Genomic DNA, 25323 nt, shown 5'->3' on the forward strand with positions numbered 1-25323 from the left:
TTGAAATAAGTACCTACTTAAAAAAACTGTTCAACCAATTATTTATAATCCTAACCTGTATCTTTGATCTATGTATATTTAATTATATATAATAATTATAAATAACATTTCTAGCATAAACTGATATATAATAGCTGGCCTCGAACTATGTAAAATGTTATCTTGATTACGATGTCAATAATTATTTTTACTATTTAGTGATCATAATTTTCAGTTCAATCTTAATTCAATCAGAATGTATTAGTATTAACATTCAAAATTGTTCATAACATAAACGGCGCGGGGGCGGGTGTGTCCGAGAAAAAATTATAGGGAAGGCGGGGCGCGCCGGAAATTATTGAATGTGCGTGTTTTTATGATGATGATTATATCTCTGTTGCGGCCTGACACGACAATAATTTTTAAAGGAAGTTTAGTCGTTCGGAGAATAAAAACATGGCGGCGCGCAGCTCACATGTGGACACTGTGAACGAACGTCGTTTGCGGCCAATCTACGGTAGGTGAATAAAAAAAAACATAGTTAATGAAGTTATGTTTTATGACAAAAATAAATGTAGCGTGTAATTGTGTGAATGTATTGCTTATTTTGTCAGTTTTTATACGCTTTTATGCTAGGCCTAAATTGTATTTACTGGCTTGCAAAGATCTTTGCTGGCTTGTCAACAGTCAAGAGAGGGAGGCATAGAATAGCTGGGACAATCCTCGCTCGAGCGAAGCCTACCTAAGCTACTACTCTGCTCTGTATCTACTAGGGCTAGCCTAGGACTAGGTACACCTAGCATATTTATTATTAGGATGACTAGCCAGTACTGAAGACCTTGTAGTAGTACTAGGCCTATAGGTTAATAATATAATATAAGTAATAAATAACACGTTAAAAACTGGTGTGCAGGAGGAAACATGGTTGCACGTGATCTGTGTGCAGGTTTTTACAAAAAACATTAACTAATTTTTTCTAATTGGTTTTCCGCACTAATCAACTTTCTACGCATTTCATGTCATTTTAAGCATGTAAAAATGTCCTCGCGCGCGTGCAAATTTGTGCGGCGAATAACCTAACTCGTCACTCGCACATAGTGACAAGTTCAAATCTATCTAGTTTATAGTTTAGAATTTTTTAATAAATTGTTAATATATTAAAATCAATTTAATATACTACGTTATGTTACTTTTTTGAAATTTCAGATAATTTAGACAATGGAAATAACAAAGCCGCAATTCAGGCAGCAGATAAAGTTTTGAGGAAACAGAAGGATTTACACTGTGCAAAGGTATAAGCACCACATATTGCAACCTCCTTGTATACATCTTCCATTTATTAACCAAAATTTCTTTACATAGGGTGATAATACAGTCAAGTCTTTTGCAGTAATACTCTATTCCCAAAAACCATGATCTTCAAACAAAAAAGTCCGAAAATTGCTCCTATTTTCCAAGATGCATTTTGACATCGAGTTTCCAAAAAAAAAACATTTTACCCAGACCAAGAGGCCTAACCTACACTTATACAATAAACATAATTAATATAGAAAATATTTTGTTCTTCCAATTCAAACTTTACCAGTAACAAAAATTAGATGAAGACCTGCCATAAAATTAGCAATTGAAGTTGACTGATATAATAGAAATAGGCAAACAATTCGAAAGAAAAAACATGCAAGATATACAGATTATTATTACAGATATTGTATCTCATTTTTTTTTAATGTACAGGTTCTTAAAGCATTAGCTCTTCAACGAACTGGTAAAAGCAATGAAGCTTTTATTTTGGCTAAAGAAGTAATGACTAGTGAGCCTCAAGATGACTCCACTTTGCAAGCACTCACAATTTGCTTTAGAGAAATGAAAAAACGTAAGTGAAACATTTCCTGATGGACTGCTTCTTATGGTTTCAAATGACGGCTCTGTCTCTGTGTATGATGAATTTGTGATAGTGGCTGTGTGTGTACTAGTACATCAGGTAACCCCCTACTTGCCTCGAAAGATGTACTAGGTTCTTTAAAGTGCAAATTAACCAGATGTGTACACTTGACCTATGGTTTATAGTCCTTATCCGAGAAGACTCATTCTACCACCAGAACCATGGAGTGAGTGAGCCTCGAACCCTTGCTGATGTTATGGCTACGTAATTACGATTCCAATTTTTCTTAAAAAAACAACCCCACTGGACTGGTTTAGTAGAACATCTTGTGTGTAGTTTGTGTCAATGGATTTTCACCTGTATATCGAAACAGTGAAACATTTACTATGTGTCTAAATATAAAGGAATTAGTACAAGGATTTATCAACATTTGTATTATTTATTTACTTGCAGCTGAATTCATAGTGAAGGTGTATGAATACGCTGTTAAAGCGTGTCCAAATGAAGAGATGTATAGTCATCTATTTATGGCTTACGTGAGAACTGGTGACTACAAGAAACAACAACAGGTATAATAGCAAATTCAGTCATGTCTAAAGCTCTGTCTACACTATCAAACTTTATGTGACTAAAAAATGTGATGTGCCCAAATATGGACATGATGATGTCATATCACTACCATATTTAAACGTATCATTACCATATTTGGGCACATCACACTTTTTTGGTCAAACTAGTTTGATAGTGTAGACAGAGCTTAATTAACAAATTCAAATCTAAAGAGCTAGTTAAAATTGAAGATTAAATTTCTTCCTTGTTTTCTTTTTAAAATTTATATGTTTGTATTTTTGTTTCCAGACTGCTATATCATTGTATAAGGTCGCCCAAAAGAACCCTTACTATTTCTGGGGAGTGATGAGTATTTTTATGCAGGTAATACTTTTTAATTAAAACAAGTGTAATTACTAACTACAGTAAAAAATGTCTTGGAGTGTTAAAACAATATTTCTAATTAAAACTTTATTTTATTGTTATTACTTTAGGCTTATTCTGCATCAGATCGCAAGTTAGCTACAAGTATGTATTACCCACTCTGTCTAAAGATGGTAGAGAAAATGGTTAATGATAATAAAATTGATAACGAAGCAGAGATAAGCATTTATATCATGGTTCTTGAAGAATTAGGCATGTATGAAAAAGCAATGGACGTGTTGAATGGTGACTTGGGCAAGAGTAAGTATCACCATACTGTACAACCTAGCCACCCAGGTACTAGCCATCGGCCTAGCTTTCTTATATTTTAAGCTAGACAGTTGAGTCCTGGGTCTTAGACTACCAAATTTTTACTGAGCTTTTTAAAAATTACCGGCCTAGTTTTATATTTTTAACTAGAAGTCCTGGACCTTGAACTACCTTTTTACAACCTTGTGGCTGTAAACAAAATCTAAGTAAGGTTTTAAATAATTACCATTTTACTAGATAGAAACAATGAAAACATTCATCCAGCTAGGATAGTCTCAATATTACCAAATTACAAGCATAAATTATTATGTATTCAAATTTTTTGTATTTTTATATACACACACAACAGCATTAAAAAAAAATTTTCTAATTAAATTTTAATTCAATTGGGTCTTTATGATGAATATGGAATAAGAGATTGGTCATGCTAGAGGGTGTAGTTCGCAAAAATTATCATTTTATCGGTGTCTTTTGTTTAAGATGTATTTTTGGTCGAAGTGAATAAATATTTTGTGACATTAAAATGACATATTCAACAAAAATTAGTTTAAAAATTATTTTTCAGGGGGACAATATATCTTTTTCTTTTTCTTATACTCATCCAACAGCGAGTAACTCGCCAATTACAGGATGGATAAACTATTTAATAATTTATCTTTAATAATGTAACCTCTCTTCGGAGAGAGATTTGTGCGTTTATCCAGATGAACGTAGTCTACCAACAAAACTGTTTCTGTAATTTATTTAAACATTTATATACAAACAATATACAAATTGTTTTCATATTTTCATTATCCTCAGAGTTTATAACTGATAGAAACCTAATACCTGAAAGAATAGCAGCTTTACACAAGAAAATGGAGAAATGGGCAGAAGCCAACAGTGCCTACAGGAATCTAGTCAAGAAAAGGTAAGTAGTGAAGCTCTGTCTACACTATCATACTAGTTTGACAAAAAAGTGTGATGTGCCTAAATATGGTATTGATATGCTTAAATATGGTAGTGATATGACATCATCATGTCCATATATGGGCACATCACTTATTTTTGCCACATAAAGTTTGATAGTGTAAACAAGACTTTACGTTCGGAAAATAAGCACACAGTGACACATATCATCTTACTACTGAAATGGGTTAAGTCAAAATTTTTCTACTCATTAAATTGAAATCATTGCTCATATCCTTGGGCAAGACACTTTACTTCCATTTGCCTCTTTCCACCCAGGTGTAGAAATGGGAACCTGGTAAGGTCAAGAGCTGATTACTTGCCTTATTATTGATTTGCGTTGATTACTAGCTGCAGTATAGAGTTTTCATACATGTTTGATCAAAAAAATAACAGGGGTAATAATATGTACAATGCTTTGAAGTTTCACAACATTAGGCACTTTATAACAGGACAGGATTAAAATTAAAATTTACTGCCTGTTATTAACACTTCTTGATTATGTCCCCAAAATAAACAATATAGATTGTCAAAATTAACAAACTAATGTATTCATCCCTTTTCTTTTAGCCCTGATAACTGGCTTTTTTATCAGCATTATTTTGAATCTGGTTTTAAAGTTCTTGATAGTAAATTGGCACCAGAACAGATCAACTGGTAAATATTAAAACTATATTTGATAAATTATTATTGTTATTAATGTTATACCATATCTCAAAATGCATGGGGTTATTGTATGTTGGGCTGGGCTGGGAATATCAGTAAAGGGGATAAAGACCGAATTGAAAAGGTGCTGGGTAGAGCGGGGAAAGTAATTGGTTCGTCTGTGCAAACGCTCGACTCTTTCTACAGCGAACGTCTTGCCGATGTGTTCCATTATTGGAAGACACCAACCATCCTCTTCATAAGGACATTATCGGCTCCGTTATCGTTAGAAGTGGTAGGATGAGGACGGTGAATGCGCAGAAAAGTACTCGTTCTACCCAGCTGGGATAAGGCATTATAACAAAACATTTGTTAGATAGTCCCCGTTATATTTATATTTATTTTAGGCAAGCCAAGGTTTATGAGCACTGTAAATTCCATTAATATTTTGGACAATAAATGAATCTGTATCTGTATGCTTATTGCAAGCTTATATTTGTGCTAAATTTTGGATCCCAAATCTTTGTCTATATGAATATTGGCTTAATCTCTCTATTACTAATTGTATTTAATTTCTAAAAATAAACATTTGACATTTAATATATTTATTTTTTAAAGTGAAAATAAATTTGAGGGTGACGTAGATTCAACGCCAGAAACAATGAAAGCATTCATCAAGAACATTTTTGACGGGCATTTGGAGATGAGGGCGCCATACTTAGCTAAAATGGAATTGTATAAGATTACAAAGGAAAGAAATATTGCACCAGTATATGGTTAGTTCACTTTTAAATGTTTTTTTCAACTAATATACAAAACTGCAATAATATTCTTTATCAGATTTACTCTGTGAATCCTGTACTTTGCCAAATTTAGTGCAAAATATTGCCATTTCTCTTATCAAACACCTAGATGTACATTTTGAAAATCCATCTAGACTTTTTTTTGTTTTCTCCAATTAATATACAAAAGTGCAATTGTTTTTTAAATAGATTCCTTACTGGATTTACTGTGTGAATACTTTGCCAGATTTGGTACAAAATGCTGCTGTTTCTACGATTTAAAAACCTACCTAGATCTATTGAATGAAGATGAAATAGAGCCGCTTACTCAACGTTTGCTGCCAATGTTAGATATGGGTGAAATTCATCATTTAAAACTTGCGACAAATGTAAGTTTGATAAAAATATTGATGTACTAAAAAATTCTAAAGCTCTGTCTACACTATCAAACTAGTTTGACAAACAAAGTTTGATGTGCCCGAATATGGTAGTGATATGCCCAAATATGGTAGTGATATGACATCATCATTTCCATATATGGGCACATCACATTTGTCACATAAAGTTTGATAGTGTAGACGGAGCTTAATACATTTTTTCAGCTTCTGATTTATAACCTTAACCAAAACTCCTTATCTTTAAAGTGTACATCCTTTGTTTGTTTTACTAGCATAAGCAGGGTTGAGGAAAGTTGACAAAGATTGCACGCTCCCCTCCCCCCCCCCCTCCACATACATTAGATTAGAACCTTCATTTTACATAGGGTAACCGTACAGAACCAAAAGACATTCGTAAAATCCAGGTTGACCTTAAATTGACCGCCACAAATATGTAGATCATGGCTAAGAAGGCTGCTGTGTTTGCCTACTTTACTTACAGTATGCAGTGGTCATTAGCTGCTGCAGGCTAGGCCTAGCTAGATGCGTGGCCTAGCTAGATGCGTGGCCTTGCTAGATGCGTGGCCTTGCTAGATGCGTGGCCTAGCTAGATGCGTTGCCTAGCTTAGCTAGATGAGTGGCCTAGCTAGATGCGTGGCCTAGCTGTAAGGCCTAACTAGCATTGTTAAGATGAACAGGTATGGTTTATTTATACTCATTTATTCACACCTATTTTTTCATACAGACAAAGCAAATGCAACAGCATATAAACTGGTTGCAAATCTGCCGGTATTTAGGCTTACACGACAAACTATCAAATGATGATAGATTAGCACTTGCGAGAGACCTATGCAAACGGCACGTTGCAGGACTAGAACTTGGCACTCATCTTCTTGTGTCAGACCTGCAGTTTAGTGATGATTACTGTGTACTTGCTGCTCACATGCTTATTAATATTTGGCAACAAACAGGTGATTTTTTTATATAATTTAAAAAAATTTCATATGCATCCAACCAGCGAGTAACTCTAAAATTACAGGATGGATAAACTATTTAACTAATATATCGTTCTTATAAAATAAGTGTCTTTTGAGGCTTAGAGAGTGGAGTTGAAAGAGTCTACCATGGAACCAGGCCAGGATTGAACCCAGAACCTTGGGATTGGACGGCAAGCTTGTTGTTAACCACCAAGCTACACCTCCATGGTTTATGCCATTGAATATTTTGTGCTTGATAGACAATATAACTAATAAAACAGTAATCTTCAGTGTACAGTGAAGTATTACTGTAAAGCAACATTCCTAAAAAGATAAAAACATATCAATTTTCAAATCGTTTTCACATACATTACTGTATGTTAAGTAAAGGTTATGTTTATTCAAATAGTTATTACTTAGTGTGGTTTTTTTTTAGATGATTCTTCAATTCTACTGGACCTGTGTGTGCTGCTTGAGCGTGCTAAGTCATCAAGCCTGTCCAATCATCACATTAAGTTATTACTTGTTAGGTTTTATTGTTTACTAGGTAAGGTTAAATTAAGTGTATGATAATTATTAATATTTATTGAAAGTTGTACTGCCTTATACTATTACATTAATATCAAGTGCAATGCATTGTAAATGAACATTTTTACTGATGAGGAATTAAAAGGGGGTCGAACCTACATAAGACAAAAAAGAAAGTGTGGTGTATAGCACTGTATATATAAATCATAGTTGTGTGGAGTATAGCTCTCATTGTAATATTGTGTAATATTTATTGCCATCCATATAAAAAAGTAGACGGATCAAACAATTTGTACAACAATAATAAAAGAAAAAAAAAGTTACAATATATGGAATAGCAGAGGATAACCCTTTACGCTCAAGAGCTTGTTTCAGAAGGGGTCCTCAACATAAAAACAAATTATAATAACGTAAAAATTCAAATATAAAGTATGATAATTATAATAAGTAAAAGGTTTTTAGAGAAAATATAAATTTTTAAATTAGGTTTTGTTTATAAAACGACATTTCATAGAAGAATATTTTAAATATGTACAGTTTAAAACTGTCTTACTTAAAATTGACTTTCTTCTCTTTTTGTACTTTGCTAGTTAACTTGCTCATTTTTGTGTGTTTGTTTTTCTTCTTTTTCAGGTGCTTTTGGTCCAATTCCTGATTTGTACGATGGAATGGAACTTAAACACATACAGCAAGACACTGTTAGGTGAGTTGAATGTAACTTACTATTCAACAAAATCCAAAATAATAATAAAAAATATATATAAACTCATTTAATTTTTGTAAGCCAAATCAATACTAGATGGAGCTTAATGTTTTTCTTTCAGTTATCAAGTAACAAGATTTGTCCAATCAGTCGGACATTTTACCGCTGCTCAGCAGTTTTATGATTCAACTTTAAAATTCTTTACATCGAATCACAAAGATGTAAGTATAAATTATATATATAGTTTGTCCTGAAAAATAAATAAATCATATTACTTAATTTTTTACTTTTTTTGTTGCACTCCTGTTTTGTTTACCATGTTTGTCTCCAGTTATTTCTAAGTTCTCTAAAGCTCTGTCCACACCATCAAACTAGTTTGATAAACAATATGTGATGTGCCCAAATATGGTAGTGATATGACATCATTATGTCCATATATGATCACATCACATCATTTTTTTTGTCACATAAAGTTTGATGTGTAGACAGAGCTTAAGAAAAGTAAAATCTTACTCCAATGTTTAGATTGATATTGATTTTATTTAACTGTATTTGTATCTCAAGTTGCTATTCTATCCCTACAGACCAGTGAGTACATCATCACAGCCTATAAATTTGGCTCATTCCAAAAAATTCCAGAATTTATAGAGTTCAGAAAACGTGTAAACAACTCTGTAAGTTTCTCCATAGTAACCATCGAGAAAATGCTGCTGGAAATAATAACAGAAGCTGAAATGTAAGTACATTAACTATAACAGTTGAAAACCTATTAAGGGGACACCAATAACATGTTCCCTGTGGTGTATTAAAACGTACATTTTCCCATGTTCTTTACACAGGAAGATTCCCCTAAATTGAGGTGTCCTCTAAATAGGGGCTGACTCTAGCCTTAGATTGCACCTTGTTCTTTACACAGGAAGATTCCCCTAAATTGAGGTGTCCTCTAAATAGGGGCTGACTCTAGCCTTAGATTGCACCTTGTTCTTTACACAGGAAGATTCCCCTAAATTGAGGTGTCCTCTAAATAGGGGCTGACTCTAGCCTTAGATTGCACCTTGTTCTTTACACAGGAAGATTCCCCTAAATTGAGGTGTCCTCTAAATAGGGGCTGACTCTAGCCTTAGATTGCACCTCGTTCGTTTTACAGGAAAGTTTCCTCTTAATTTGAGTTTCCCCCAAATTAGGGTGTGTTCCCTTAATTTGGGTGTCCCCCTGAATTAGGGTGTCTCAAAGGAGCGGCACTACTATACCTCCAAAAATTATTACCCTTACACTTAAAAGCACTTAATTCTTTTTAATTCCAGTTATTTGATAACAAATTCTTGTTTTTCCAGCTCTGGTGGAGAAACACTTGACAGTATAGTCAGAGAAATGGAAATAGACCCATCAAAAGGTAGATAATATAATTTAACATTCAGTTACTTCAAAGTGTATTGCATTATTTTACACAGGGACTTTTAAATGTGTTTTGTTTGTTTTGCAGATGAAATTTGTTGGGATGATCTAAGAGATAATAGAGATTTAGATGTGATGATTTCATGGGAACCAAAATGCCGGTTAGTTTATAATTTTGTCACAAATACCTTGGATCAAAGTTCATAGTTGCAAGCAAAATGGACGTAACATAAACACGGTCACATGTTGGTTAATAGAGCTCTTTTGCCCGAACACCCTAGCCTTTTCTATTTTGAACAGGTATAATTAAACTTTGACCCATCAGGGTAAAGGTCAAATCCTCAAGTATCATATTGATTAAACTTACTCAGCAATTTTAAACATAGAGAATTTTTGACATACAGTTCTTAAATTATTTCCAGGCAATTGAGTGACCAGGATAAACAAGATTCATTCAAGCAAACCAAAGGATGGCATAGACATCGTAACATCATGCTGCGGATATTAGCGGCTGCTTCCAAACTTGTATCAAAACCTAACCGAGAAGAACAGAGCAATAACGGAGAAACACAAGACTACGGAAAAGTCATGACAAAGTTAGTGGAGGAATTAAAGGAAAATTTTAAGGAACTCGAAACCAATCCAGTACACACAAGAGAGGTACTTTTTATTAAATTATTTTTAACTAAATTAGTGTTGGGTGAAGAATAATGCAGATTGAGGGGCCAATAATACTTAAACTCTGTCTACACTATCAAACTTTATGTGCCCATATATGGACATGAGTCATATTTGGACACATCACACTTTTTTTGTCAAACTAGTTTGTAGACAGAGCTTTATAGGGATCTAGTTTTACAATAGGGGAATGTACCATTATGATACTTTTGTAATAAAGTTTATTTATCACATATACTAAAAATAAAAAGCTAGTAAACACAATTATATTTTGGAAATGGTTTATTTGTAGAAATGATACAACGGTTTTCAATTTCTTGTTTATTTTTTAAGTTCCCAGTGCAAGGCCCACCAGGTACACCAGCTAGGGCTTTCTTAGATGCTCAACACCATGTGGTACTGAGCAACATTGCTGATGCCGTTGTTGGTATCTATGAATTACAAATTGGTAAGACTTATAATAATTAGCTTCAAACTTGACAACTTAGGCTCTTGACAATTTAAAAGTGTATATTAACTTAATAACTTAATTTTTCAAATTTTCTGTAGAATTCTCAGAATCTGCACAGAAAAAAATCAGTGACAGTTTACAAGTTACCCTGGATACTTTTAAAGGTAAATTAATTAAAAGAATTGAAAGTAATAAGGATTATTAATATTATAGTACATATTTGTTAATATATGATAACATATAATGATAACACTTATTTATTTTAAACAGACTCACTAGGGAGAAACAGTAAAAGCCTTCTAACTGAAGATGGCGATAAACAGAAGTTGAATAGGTACCTGTTACCTTCACTTGTTATGCTGTCTGAGGTAAGGTTACTTGAGTTGTTGTTACGTGAGTTGAGGGGTTTTTGAGATGGATGTTGGGCTTGTCAAAGGATAAATATTAAAGATGTACTGTCCCCCAAAAACATGAAAAATGAAGATTTTTTTCGATCCAATTTTTGATCTATTATGTGATATTAAAATGGCATATTCAACAAAAAAAGAATTATTTTTTTCAGGGGACAACACATCTTTAAATACAATTCACCCACATTTAAACATCCACCCATGCTAAATCATATGTTAAGGTCCTTAAATGTTAAAATCCTGAGGTTTCGTGGGTAGTTTTTTGGTTCCTGAAATGATTTTCATGTTTTTTTTCTTTATAGACATTGACTTTTATAATCCTACTGTCTGGTGTTTGTTTTAAAATCTTAAAACCAATGAAATCGGTACAGCAAAGAAAACGAAAAAAGAAAGGAAGTGATGGTAAACCATTGGTAAGATAACAAATGTGTAATGGTACTTGCATACCCTGTTCAGGGGACACCTCAACTGGTGTGTCCCTGATCATCGAGGCAAAACCCCTAAAAGGATGGATTTTTCTGTAATAACATAATATTTGACTTCTTTTCAACTTCATATTTTTTAGCCACCAGTGTTTGAAAAGTTCAAGACATATTTGGAGTCATTACATCAGGTGACAGATGACCTCATCCAGGCATTTGAACAAATTAAGACCGACCTTTTAACCTTTGACCTTTGTAGGCTTAATATTCAAGGAAGTTACAAATTATTAGAAGTAAGTTTTATTTTGGTGAGATGTTTTTACATTTAACTAAGGGGCCGTCCAAAAACTAATTTTCCGCGAGTTCCGCGATAACAAACCCTATTACTTACTCAACCATGAAAGTGAACGTCTCTTGCGGTAATGAGGCAAAATCATTCAAGCTTGATTTTCTCGCGGAACTCATGAATATTAATTAATATCGCGAGACTCGCGGAAGCCTTACAATATCGCGGAACTCGCGGCAGTATTGCCGATACTAGGAATATAGTGCTCGTTTGTATTAATAACGCTTTGCCAGCAAGGTATTACGGTAATTGATTTTTACAGAAGAACAAATTATATTTCAATATTGTTTACAATTATTATATCCATTCGTGTGTCTGATCTTGTTTTTGTTATTAATAAATATATAGATAATAATAAATGAAATGTGAGTGCCCTTCCCGAGTTTTACCACAATAAAAACCACTGAAGTAGATAGAAAATAATGTCAAGAAGATTTGTTTACACAACGACTCGGACGAGACGCAAACATCGCCTGACTTCGTTGCAAGGGGATTTCCCTTGCTTGCAGAGGCCTCCTTCTTGTGTTTACATTTTTTAACGTTGTCGCCACATTGCCACGCCGCTAGCCTGGTAAAAACAACTACCAAGGTAGGCCTAGATTTTTTATAAAATGCTTGCTTGTTAAACAATGATAGTCCCCTGTGTACAGTACAGAAAGAAAATAATAAATCACCATGTTTCAGATTACGACGCATTACACGCACTCCTAGCCTATCCTCCCACCGCCGATCCGATCGAGAACACATGCAATTCAATTCATTGGGAAAACAATTCAATTTGACGCACACGCACCCTCTGATAAGAAATTTCACACGGCGTCGTGTCGTGTGTACATACATCCTCCTCCACGTACGCACCAAAGATCTAGAAGGATCGTTGGAAAAACAATTCCTTTTGACGTACACGCACCCTCTGATAAGAAAATACCATGTGCGTTCCTGCATGGTGCAGTCCATTATACGTCTAAAATTAGGGGTGTCCACTTTTAGTAACAAAGTTAAAAACGCACCTCAATCCGAAGATCGTTGGAAGTATATTATATTTATATTTTATCGCACCCACCTCAATAATCCAGCCGACAGATCATCGAAAAATCTTGTTTAACAACGTCGTACACTAAATTAACGAACGCGTTTTTACCGACCTCAAAGAAATGGTATAGTCCACAATACATGTGCAGAATTAATTCTAAACTAACAGGGAGAGAGAGAGGGGTCGGCGTCCGTCCGTGTTTTGAATTTTATATTAAAAAAAAGCTTTAGAAATCGAAACTCGGAAAATAACTATAATTTATATTCTACTACATAATGTCATTGGCTTGAATTTTACCGTGGTTGAAACCCTGTGTATGAATAGTTGTAGGGCCTACAAACAAATTGTTTTGGTATCATTTTCTCCGTTCTATCAGAGTAGTTTAAGTAGGACTAGGCCTAGTACTAGCCTACTGTAGTCGTAGTCGGCCAACCTAGCTAGGCTTAAAACGTGCTATTCTGTACTATGATCTCATCTATTTATTAGGCCGGCTACCCGCGGAACTCGCGATATGTGGGCGGCAACATTTTGATTGTTGATATGAATATTCATCAATTGCGTTCCGCGAGCATTCCGAATGAATATTTTTGTATTGCACGTTCTGCGGAAAGGAGGTTCAATGAACTATGAAGGTAAAATCGCGGAACTCGCGGAAAATTCGTTTTTGGACGGCCCCTAAGTAGATTTTATCTATTTGACTTGATACCAGGATTATCCTGTAAAAAAACATGGCTGTTGGGGGCCATTCAGTATTAGTTTTACTAATTGGTAAAGGTGATATTTTGAGAATATTATACAATGCAAGGATGGTGAAGGTTTGCATTTTGTTATGCTGTCTGTGGTAAGGCTACATAGTAGTAGTTTGGTGATTAACGTGCTTGCCTTCCAATCTCAAGGTTCAGGGTTAAATTCTGACCTAGTGCCAGGGTTGTAACTCAACTCTTTCAACTCCACTCCCTAAAGCGTGGTTCCCACTAGCGACGCAAGGACGTAATGCAACGCAAGTGAATTGACCAATCACAAGCGATGGCTTATTCGCTTGTGATTGCTAACTGTCTATAACTTCACTTGTCATTGGCTTGTCCTTGCATTACGTTCTAGTGGGAACCAAGCTTAAGCCTCAAATGAGACTTAGTTTATAAGCACGATAAATTATAAAATAGTTTATCCATCCAGCAATTGGCGAGTTACTCGCTGTTGGATGCCTATAAAATAAATATATCAAACATTAATGTACACCGTCGCTAACTGATAAAACAACAACATTTATCGAAATAAGGAATTACTATTATTTTTTCTTTAGGATGAAGATAACTTTGTGAAATCATTGTGGACAGAATTAAGCGGAAGTTATCAAGATGAATGCGCTGAAGTAATAACCGTCCTGAAAGCAAGAAAAACGTACATAAACACTTTGAAACTTTGAAATAGAGTATAAACAATGACTTGGCAAACATATTGAAAAGTTTATGATGGAAAGAATATGTGGTATTGATGATTTTCAAAGAAACAAAAGCATAAGCATAATTTGAAATTGAATGAATTGCTTCAGATTAAGATACCAAATGAAAGTTGGGAGGAGTGTGCTTGAAATTTTGATTAATCATTTTAAATATACAGTATTAGTATTGGACATCCTTAAAGATTTATTGTGTTATGTAGATAGTATTGAACAGATAAAATGAAAGAGGCAAAACGTTCAAGGCCCAACACAGACCTCTTTAAGAGTGGTGTCCCCTGAATAGTTTTCAAAAGATATTGCTCCTTGTTCGTTTTATTGGGAATATGGAGTGTTCCCTGAATAGGGGTGTCATGTAATTAGTTATTATGGTTTTATCAGATTTAAAGTGCTGGTGTGTGTTATAGTATAGTAATGAAATTTTAAGTACTGTATTTGAGAAGCACAAGTAAAAACTAGAAAGCCACTCCGAGAGTGCATACCTCCGCCTACTGTAAAATTGTTCTACATCAGATTTAGTCACCGGAAAGTGTGTGTCTTAATGCTGCATGTGAATTATATAAGCATGTGTATGCGAGTTTGGTGTAAAGGTTATGTAACCCGCCTTTCAACTAACAAAAGCTTCAGCCGACTAACAATAGAACAGAATCGCGAAAATCAAACGAGTGAATTTGAAAAGAAATAGGGTTTTTAAACTACTTGTATCAAAAAACTTGTACATTAAATCTCATTATGTTTTAAAATTACAAATCACAAAATATAACTCTTACCTCTTGTACAAAAATGAAGTTTTTTAGACAAGTAGTTCTCGAGAAAATACAATTTTAGTTTACTTGTTACTTTAAGACTGCTCACCGGCTTTTGAAATTTCTGTCCTATCTTTTAACTCTAGCAGGTCTGAAAAGTATATTTAAAAGTGGTCCAGAATTGGGACCATGGTCTTAAATGGTCCCAAAATTTAATGGAATGGTCCTTGACCACATATCTATATGTACATTCATTTTGGTAAAGATCTTGTATTTACTTTTTGAGTAATCCTGCTAACAAACAAACAAACATACAAACAAACAAACAAACACACACACGCTACCGATTACATATACCTCCTTGGCGGAGGTAAATAATGATTTACATGGCACAGTAGCTTGGTGCTTGTTTACCAATACAAAAGGTTTAGGTTCATATCCTGGTTTTCTCAAGGCAAAAACCATTTACCACAGCATCATCATATCAAGACCTAAAAACATGAGTTTAGTTGTTTGTGATGCTATTATATTCTGAATTTGAACTTTTGTATTTCTTTGAAAGGAGCATTTACTCGCTTATACCATGCACACGAAAAGCACTGTTAATTGCCTCACTGTAAATTAAAATTGTTTTTGCTGCTCCAGCCATTGGACTAAAAGTTGCCACAGATTTTAACCATTAGCCTAGATACATATAGTATGAAACCCAGGTTTTATCAGAGATCCTGTGTTTTAAGTACAGCTGTTGGTCCCGCACCGTATGTATAATTTCTACAAATGTTAAATAAAGTGTGTTCAGCAGTAGATGATCTTTGTATATTACACACTAAATCACATAATGTGAGAATAAAAGCAAACCACAGGGCCATGTATTAACTTCCTAAATTTAGCAAGTCTTCAAGAAATCATGTTTAATATTTGTGCCTTTGGTTATTATTGAAAGTTTGCCAGTAAAATGTCTGCAAAGGGTTAAATTTGGATCATCAGATTTTATAGTATTTTTATGTAAAAGGTTCTTACAGAATCGGTCATCTTTGTTTGATTTTAATAAAATCTGTCATTATAGAAAGACTATATTTTTATTCTTAATTTGAATTTTTATATTTCTTTGAGGAAGCATCTACTCTGTTATACCATGGAGGTACAAACAAATGCATCAAAAACAAAGGAGATGATCATTGATTTTAGGACTAAACATAAATTTAATTTTCAACCAATCACTATCAAAGGTAAAGAAATTGAAATTGTTGACCAGTACAAGTATCTAGGAATTGTTTTCAATGATAAACTGAGTTGGGGAGACCATATAGACTTCATCAGCAAAAAATTAAATCCCAGAATGTATTGTATGAGAACTTTATATAAATTTAACTCCTGTGATTTGATGTTACTTTCGTTCTATAGATCCGTTATATGTAGTGTTTGGACGTATTGCCTCTCCTGTTGGGCTGGTAATGTTACCGGAGGGAATAAAGGACGCCTTGAAACTTTCATCCGTCGGGCTGGTAAAATGATTGGTCTGGAACTGCCTTCCTTTACCGATGTGCACCTAGAACACCTCCAGAAAGATTTCGAACGCATTGAGTCGGATGCCTCTCATCCTCTCCACAAAGTGATCATAGACCAACTTAATCCAAGTGGTAGATTGAGGCTCCTCAGTGTGAAAACAAATCGATTTGCTAAATCCTTTATTCCCTCCGGTATCATCCAGTACAACAGGAAGTCAAGAAGATAATTTTATATTGTAATTTTTTAGATGTTTTTATATGAATGGTTTTATGCTATATTTGTTTTTATAGTGTTTTCTTTGTTATTATGACGAGCAATGAATTTCCTTTTTGAGGATCAATAAAAGTTATCTTATCTTATCTTATCTTATACCTCCATGGTTATACCCAAATATCTTATAGGTTCTCACCTCTCTTTGGTTATACTGTACACAGATAAGTAGAAGCACTGTTTAACTATCGTCTCACTCACTGCCAAAAGTGTACATATGATAATGAATATTAGACATGATATATATTCATTACTGGGCCTACTGAATATAATACATTTTGTATACAGTATCTTTTTTCCAATTTGTAAAATACTGTATTATTATTATATATTTGCCTATACCTGTATTGGGTAAAAAGTTATTAACGCATGGCAACGTTTGTGCTATTGAAACGTATCAAATAGCGTTTTATTGTACTTACCTCGTACATGTTCGTACTATACTACTGCCGTGCGTATATCCCTCCCTCTATATTTTCCTTAGTTTATTTTGATTTGACAGGTTTTGACATGAGATTCAGCGCGCGAGATGTTAAGATGAGAAGAAAGTAAAATTGTTATTTTCGGTAAATGTAAGAAATTTGAGATATGTATATAATAAGTAAAATATAACTAATAATTATTCCTCATCGTATATTCTAAAAGTTTGTTGACTGTTAGTGTTGTGTTAGCTAGGTAGAAGTCTAGCCTATGTCAATCATTGTCATAGAGACTTCTATATTATAGCCTAGCTAGCTGGCCTAGCTAGGCCTAATAGGCCCTAGGCCTACGTCCTGCCTGCCTGCTCATTGCTGGATGCTGCCATGGGGTCACATTGACAGCAGAAGGGGCTAGGCCTAATTAGGCCTAGGCTATAATATAGAGGGCCTACTAGATAGGCTAGCCATACTACCTACTATTATAATCTAGGCTTAGCCTTAGATTTTAGAGGGACCTTTAAATATATAAATTGTATACAACTGGGAACAATGCAATTATCGTATCGTGTACTGTATTCTTTTTCCTATATGTTTTTCATAGACCAACATTTTGAGAAGTAAAGGTCAGAAAGTCAAAGTAGGCCTTCAGCATGGAGTCTACAGAAGTGGTGTACACAATAGGAGGAGTCAAAGTCCTGTTTCCATTCAAGGCGTACCCGTCACAACTTTCAATGATGAATAAAGTGAGATCCAGCAAAACATTTATTAGAATATCCGAGACCTAAAGTACTCATACTGACCAATAGGGAGCTTACGATTTGCAACGACCCAACTAGGTCATGTCAATTAGGTCTGTACATGCGGAGAAGGACAGGTTGCGATGCGATACATCGATTGACCTATGAGATGACAAACAGTCGTGACCAGTCGAGCGTAAAAAACAAAATAACAGTTATTGTTTGTCACCTCTGCAAGATGGCATCGGTTTCACGAAAATCGTCTATCCTCCCAAATAATACAACCAATTTAAAGTGCAAATTTGTCTCATTACAAAGTGTGCCTTTAAGTTAGAAAGACTGATTGTCAGGTTTACGTTATTCAGTGTATTTAATTTCTCAGATTATCAATGGTATACATAGAAGTCAGAACTGCCTTTTAGAGAGTCCGACTGGTAGTGGCAAGAGCTTAGCTCTGCTGTGCTCAGCAATAGCTTGGCAGAAGCATGAAGAAGGTAGTGTGAACACAAGCTTAAAGGCCAACTAATAGTTTAAAACTACTATCAAAACATTTGTGAAAACTACATACAATTGTTTTGTTAAATACAAGAAAGAACACTAAAATGCTAATTAATTGTTACAACATTTTATTGTAACATTATCTGTAAATAATACATATAATTTGTCATAACTAACATAATACAAATTTGCCACTACATTGCAATTTTCCTAGCATTGAAATATTGGAAATATACACTTGTGTTTTTTATTAGATAGTCAATTATGTCTTTTTTTTACCTTCAGAAAAACGAAGAGGCACATGTACAGGTATGTGAAATTATTCCAAACCTAAAATTTGTAACATTTTAAGGTTATAATTATTCATATAAATCTATATGCACTCATTCAGAAAACATTAATACTAAAACAATTAACTCAAAATATAACAAATAATATGATAACAAATGTGGGAAAAGCATTTAAAATGATAATCAGCAAATATGTATATTTTCATAATTTTACAGATGAAGAAGAGCGAATATGTACATGTTCATGTGCAGATAAAAAGCCATCCGGTCAGATGATATATCTTCCGGACTTGCCAACGCCCTCTGTTGTTACAACCCCTGCCAAAACATGTGATCAAACACCTGTTAAAGTAGCGACATCTGTATCCAATGATGCTGCTCCAGGTGTTAGCCATGGTAACAAAACAAAAAAAGGTAAGGACGATGTGTGTCTATTTAACCTTAAAAGCTTATGTTAAAACTAAAAGATTGCCAGAAACATGAGATCTTGTTCAGTATGTTGGACCTATTGTGCCAAACTTCTCTATGGTGTAGACTGAAGACAGAAGTAGAAGAGAAAAGTAGACAGACAAATTTTTTTGTGTGTGTGTAGTGTAGTGTAGTGTAGTGTGTAGTTATATTCACTTAAATCACATGTTTTATATTGACTTTGTTGAATCGACTATTATGTATTTTATCCGTTTATTTTATATTGACACTGTTGATTCGTCTATTTGTTTTTTAAATATTTTTATATAGTTTATTTTATATCATTGTTGTTACTTTGGGAGTACGGAACCTGAACTCTTGTTATAGTGATTAGGTTCACTTTTAGGTTCCTGCCTACTCCCTTAGTTTCTGTGTTTTGTTTGTTTGTAACTGGTTTTTGGCAATAAATAATAATAATAATAATAATATAGAGGGAAAGTTGGCACTTTAAGGTATCATGTTTACAAATGAATTCGGAAGTTGTCAAAACAATATTTTTATCTTATATTAAATTTTAATTGTTACTTTTACAGTAGTAGTTGCAGTGTCAATGTCATACCACAGCACATTAGTATACATTTTTTTAATTCCCTATTTGTCAATTGATGTTTTATTTTAAATCTTTGTATTTAATTGATAAAGTAGAACAAAAAGATGATGATGATGAAGATGATTTTGTGCAGAGTAAAAAAAGATACAGAACCCCTGTCCAGGAAAAAGTAAGAATTTTTTTTTTTTGTTATGTATAACACAATACTGCTTAATGTCTTTAACAAAGGATGAAGCAACAAAAGAAAATAATTGTTGATACTGGGATGTTTAAAATGTGGCGCACAAGTTTGGTTTTGATGCTTATCGTAGGAACAGGCTTTACAGTTAATGAGAAAAGAGTACCAAATGTATACAACATGTGCTCATCACTCTAGGAGTAGACAAACAAGGGTAGAATAGGATTGAAAAGGATTATACTGTAATGAATTTATATTGTGTGTGTTGATAGAGTAACAAGAGAAGCAAAGTGTCCAAAGGAATCCAATACGATGATGAGGATGAGGAAGATGACGAAGAAGCCAGGAACCCTTACACAGAGGCACACTGGAATACTTCAGGTATCATTTCATACCATTTCTTCCACCCAGATAATATTCATCCATCAAGGCTGAATATTTCCACCCAGCCTAACTTATTGTAAAGCTCTGTCTACACTATCAAACTTTATGTGACAAAACATGTGCTGTGCCCATATATGGACATGAACATGATGATGTCATATCACTACTATATTACTACCATATATGGGCACATCACATTTTTTGTCAAAATAGTTTGATAGTGTGGACAGAGCTTAAGGCGTTTTACCTAATATCAACTCATTACTAGAAGTAGCATCATCTATAATATGTATTTCATGCCTGAATTTTTTCCACCCAAATGAATTCCCTCCACCCAGCCTAACTTATTGAAGAAAAAGCATCTTGGTAACCCTAATTAAACATTCTGTGTCATCCATTCAGATATTTCTGCTCCACCAGTTCAAAGTACATCGAAACAAGACAACTGCACGTGTTGCTGTCATTCTACAGAAGGGTGCTGCGAAGGAGAAGTCGCACAGAAACCAAAGAAGTAAATCTAGAGCTCTGTCCACACTATCAAACTAGTTTGACAAAAACAGTGTGATGTGCCCAAATATGGTAGTGATATGACATCATCATCATGTCCATATATGGCCACATCACATTTTTTCGCATAAAGTTTGATAGTGTAGACAGACAGAGCTTTATTCTCCTGTCTGCTCCCCAAGCATTAGAATGCCTGAATGCTAGTCAGGTTGGGACTCACAGGTCACTGGGGCCTAGCCCTTATTGCCCGATACACTGGATATATTCTGTACTGGATAATTATTGATATTGCTATCTGACCAATAGTCTTATTTTCCCCTTCTGAGAAACCATGCCATGTTGTAGAAAATGTATAATAAAAATATGTATCTTTTGTTTTTTAATTATCTTTTTCTAGATTTCCAAAAATCTACTTTGGTACAAGAACACATAAACAGATTGAGCAAATAGTAAAGGAGTTGGGTCGTACGGCATACCAAGATACCGAGTAAGTATGTACTTAGGAAAAATTAGTCAAGATTTAAAATCTGTCTTTTGTACTTTAGTACCTGGATTATTCATTAACAAAAAAAAAAAAAAAAATTGAAAATAATTAACAAAAATACTACAACCTTTTTATTATAAGTTTTATTTTGAACTCAATGATTTTGTTTATATCTAAATATAGCAATGCCGCATGTCATGATGACTTTGCAGTTTTACTTGTGTTCCCCAGATATATATTGTCACGATAAATATGTGACAATGAATGTGCATATTAAAGGCACTAATACTACTAAGCATTTTTTTACTTTTCCACATTTATTTTATTATTTTATCTTAATTTAAAGTTCTTTTGAAATATTGTGAAGTTATAAATATTATAAGTTATCACATACAAGAATAAAGAGCTTTATACATGTCGGTGGAAAAACATTAAAATAAAGGTTAAAGGTTAATACTGTTCTACGAATACTCACTATAATTGCAATAATTATCACATACAGTTCACTGTTTGTCCCCAAATGAGATGGGTATTCTAGTTTTATCAAAGGCATATAAGTCAATCAACAAGGACCAATGTATGTTTAGAGGATGCCCCTATTAAGGGGATACTTCGTTCGTAAAGATAACTTTACTTACTTGTTTACTTGTTTACTTGTTTCCCGTACACTTTCGTCTACGGGATCGAGGCAAAGCACTCAGTGCTTAAAAGCCCCTCTTAGCAATAAAATCATATTCTAACTTGAGACGTTTTATATTTTATTCTTTATATAGTATTTTAATATTTATACTGTTCATAATGTTTTATACATAGCATGTTTTCTTATATATTGTCTTATCCATTGTATAGTATTGTATGTTTTTGACTGTTGTTATTTGAATTGTTATTTGAACCTTGGAAGGCAAATTTCATTTACTTTGTATTTGACAATAAATTTTAACTTGAACTTGTACTTTAACTTTCTGTTTTCTTGTTTCAGCATGACCATATTAGGAAGTCGTGAACACCTTTGCATTCATCCTACAGTATCTACAGGACCCAGGAAGAATGAAGGCTGCAAGGATTTACTCAAGAAAAGATTTGTATGCCAGTTTTTGTTTTTTTTCCTAGCCTTTATATATTAAGGAGTTTCCGATTTTTGTCCGACTAGAAAACTAGTTATGTACTGTTAATTCATTGTGCACATGAAATGTGCTTTCTTCCATCGATTTCTTGACAATTTTTCCCTTTCTAGATCCAAATGACAACATATTATGCTTTTATTAGTATAGGGTTATTTGAGTTGAATAATTTGGTTAATATTATAAATTGTTTATTTTTTTCCTTTTTCAAAATTGTTCTTTTTTTATTTGAAGGGAGTATCATGCATGTATTACTCAAATGTACATCGTATGAAGTCTCAGTGGCAGCTGGACGCCAATGGACTGGACAGTGCTTGGGATATTGAAGACCTTGTCAGAGTTGGCAAAAGAGTGAAGGTATTTCTGGTTGCTCTGTCTAAAACTCTAAAGGAGCCTGATGGTTTGGTGCTGATATGGAGTCATGTTAGGTTTCATCACAGTGATGTAGCCACGAGAAATAAAGTGGTCCAGTTTTTGCAAGAAAAGGGAACAATCTCTGTTCAAGCTACTAGGTTGGCAAAGACCTCTGTGAAAAAGTGGTCAGGTTGAAACTTTACCAACCATACTGGTGGATACATACTGCATTGATGCATCATTCTGTTCCTATTTCTACTGTTTGTGTAGTTTAGAAGTAGGCCCATGAATATGATCAACTCTTTGTTACTGTTCTAACACATTACTGAAAATAGGTATATTCTTTTAAGTGGCAATTAAAAAAATATATTAATTATATAATCAATACCTTTGCTTCTAAATCTAATGTAGTAATATTTATTTTTAATTTTACTATCATGCTTTTAATTCATTGTAATAATAAAAATATATCTTTTTTTCTGTATGTCAGGCTTGCCCATACTTTGCTGTGAGAGGTTTAAAAGATGAAGCAAATGTTGTATTCTGTCCATATAATTATCTTATTGATCCTAAGATAAGGAAAAGTGTAAGTGCCATCCGTATCTGCCCAAATATGGTAGTAATATGCCCACATATGGTAGTGATATGACATCATCATGTCTAGCATCACAATAGAACTGGGACACACTATTAAGGGGATACTAGGTGCGTAACTAATAAAACGGCTATGTTGATGATTTTACGCTCTAGCGAACCCAGGATATTCGTCTTCCTCCCCTAACCGTTGTGTTTGTAAAGTCCATATTGCTGGGTTCCAAAGGTGTCCCTATTAAAGGTTCTCAAAAGGTTTTCTAAAGCTCTGTCTACACTATCAAACTTTATGTGACAACAAATTGTGATGTGCCTAAATATGGACATGATGACATCATATTACTACCATATTGGGGTGCATCACACTTTTAAAAAAAAACTAGTTTAATAGTGTAAACAGAGCTTAATATTAAATTATTTTATATTTTTTTTTAGATGGATATAGTACTAAAAGATCAGATTGTCATTTTGGATGAAGCGCACAACATTGAAGACTCATCAAGAGAAGCCGCGAGTTTATCAGTTACCACCGAACAATTTGAAGAAAGTATCGCAGAATTGGACAAACTCAGTAAGCATATTTATTTATTTGTGTTTGTCGCCATCTATAGTTTTCATTCATTTTTTAGATTGATGGTAAATCGGTGAAGTTAATTGATTGTAATACGAAATGACCGCAAGGGAAACAATACAAGCTCATCGGCAGACGACCATCGAATAACTTGCTTATTTTCCTGCCATTATCCATAAACTGGGTTGTTATCAGTTATGAGACTTTTTCTGCATCTATTGAACTAGTTAGGGGATACATTGCATCTTATAATAAATAAGTCCCCAATTTAGTTTTATTTTCGGTATGAATTCTTAGAAGGCGTCCTCGTTTTCTGAATTATAACTTAACTTCTCAGTTGCGTGTCATACTCAAGGCTTACTTCTTTGTGTTTTTTATTGAAACTCGGGGAAATAAAAAAAAAAAACGTTTTTGATTCCGTTCTACTTTATCATATCACTTTCCCTGAACCTAGTAATCAATATTTATGTTAAAAATTAGTGTTTTGTTTAACTTTTGATTATGTTTGTCATTTATGTATTGTGATTAAAATTGGGTCACATAGACACGCGAGCTCACAGGAAGGCACATAGTCTGACGAGGGAGACACTCGTTAACTTGTTATAGGAACACGGTAATTGCGAGACACGTATTTGACACTTACGGCACGCAAACATATCGCATACATCTCTCAGTTTTCATTTGTTGAAATTTTTTAGCAATTATTGAGTTTCGACATGCAATTCATTTGTGTATGCATTGAAATGACAATAATAACTTCATAAGAGAAGCTATCTGTTATCAAACTCATTTTTGTCTTCATCACCTTCCAAGCCCATTGTAAATTTCCGTGGTTGACTCCTGGTAATGGAGAGGGGGAGGAGAAGGGCAAGTGGAGGGGGTTTGAGAATGTGGGTAGATTTCTTCCCTCCCTTACTCCCTGCTTGTCATATCTGTTGTTTGTGTAAATAGCATGTTCCATCATTCAATCAATGGGTTACTGTTCAGGTGTGTTTTTAACAAAATCACTTTAGTGGTGAAGCTTTAAAATGAGAGTTAATCATAAAATTATTTTTCTATATTTTTTATTTTTTAATCAAGGGGTTACTGTTCAGGTGTGTTTTAACAAAATCACATCAATTTAAAATGAGAGTTAATCATACAATTATTTTTCAATTGAAATTGTTTATTCATAAATTGATTCGTAGTTTAAAGATAATTAATATATATATATATATATATGTATATATTATTGTTTGCAACCTGTTTAAAGTAGTAATCTAATCGTAACATCAAAGTTTTGTACTTTAATTAATGATTCATAAGTTATGATAAAGATACATCCGGTTGTCGGTGAACGTTAACTTCAAATGGCACACCAAGTGATATACTTCCTCTCCTTTCATTCAG

The 25323-nt window shown here is 33.9% G+C and overlaps 2 protein-coding genes across 2 annotated transcripts in view; both read left to right on the top strand.

Annotated features, from left to right (window-relative positions):
* The first annotated feature begins 332 nt into the window (after positions 1-332).
* Positions 333-16103, top strand: LOC140045413 (N-alpha-acetyltransferase 25, NatB auxiliary subunit-like). Its single transcript, XM_072090291.1, has 24 exons — positions 333-496; positions 1186-1271; positions 1714-1852; positions 2315-2430; positions 2720-2794; positions 2905-3094; positions 3905-4013; positions 4622-4708; positions 5315-5472; positions 5689-5867; positions 6601-6826; positions 7269-7379; positions 7994-8063; positions 8185-8284; positions 8648-8799; positions 9398-9456; positions 9547-9619; positions 9881-10118; positions 10470-10584; positions 10686-10751; positions 10858-10955; positions 11300-11410; positions 11563-11712; positions 14102-16103. The coding sequence occupies exons 1-24, from the start codon at positions 436-438 to the stop codon at positions 14222-14224; spliced, it is 2892 nt and encodes a 963-aa protein (XP_071946392.1). The 5' UTR covers positions 333-435; the 3' UTR covers positions 14225-16103.
* A 1167-nt stretch (positions 16104-17270) lies between these two features.
* LOC140044350 (Fanconi anemia group J protein homolog) overlaps positions 17271-25323 on the top strand; it is a 62987-nt gene continuing 54934 nt past the window's right edge. The window contains exons 1-13 of the mRNA XM_072088829.1: positions 17271-17354; positions 17803-17944; positions 18321-18432; positions 18722-18745; positions 18943-19140; positions 19840-19913; positions 20195-20303; positions 20709-20817; positions 21211-21300; positions 22277-22379; positions 22653-22775; positions 23263-23358; positions 23799-23934. Coding sequence (XP_071944930.1) covers positions 17852-17944; positions 18321-18432; positions 18722-18745; positions 18943-19140; positions 19840-19913; positions 20195-20303; positions 20709-20817; positions 21211-21300; positions 22277-22379; positions 22653-22775; positions 23263-23358; positions 23799-23934 — 1267 coding nt within the window. The 5' untranslated portion in view covers positions 17271-17354; positions 17803-17851. The remainder of the gene's footprint in view (positions 17355-17802; positions 17945-18320; positions 18433-18721; positions 18746-18942; positions 19141-19839; positions 19914-20194; positions 20304-20708; positions 20818-21210; positions 21301-22276; positions 22380-22652; positions 22776-23262; positions 23359-23798; positions 23935-25323) is intronic.

This window comes from Antedon mediterranea, chromosome 3 (assembly GCF_964355755.1).
Source record: "Antedon mediterranea chromosome 3, ecAntMedi1.1, whole genome shotgun sequence".
Taxonomy (NCBI): Eukaryota; Metazoa; Echinodermata; class Crinoidea; order Comatulida; family Antedonidae; genus Antedon; species Antedon mediterranea.

Excerpts from the sequence above, each read along its gene's own strand:
- LOC140045413 (XM_072090291.1), top strand. The coding sequence starts at position 436 with ATGGCGGCGCGCAGCTCACATGTGGACACTGTGAACGAACGTCGTTTG. Across the intron at positions 4,014-4,621 it reads AGGAATCTAGTCAAGAAAAG|CCCTGATAACTGGCTTTTTT; the intron begins GTAAGTAGTGAA and ends CTTTTCTTTTAG. Across the intron at positions 10,585-10,685 it reads TATCTATGAATTACAAATTG|AATTCTCAGAATCTGCACAG; the intron begins GTAAGACTTATA and ends AATTTTCTGTAG.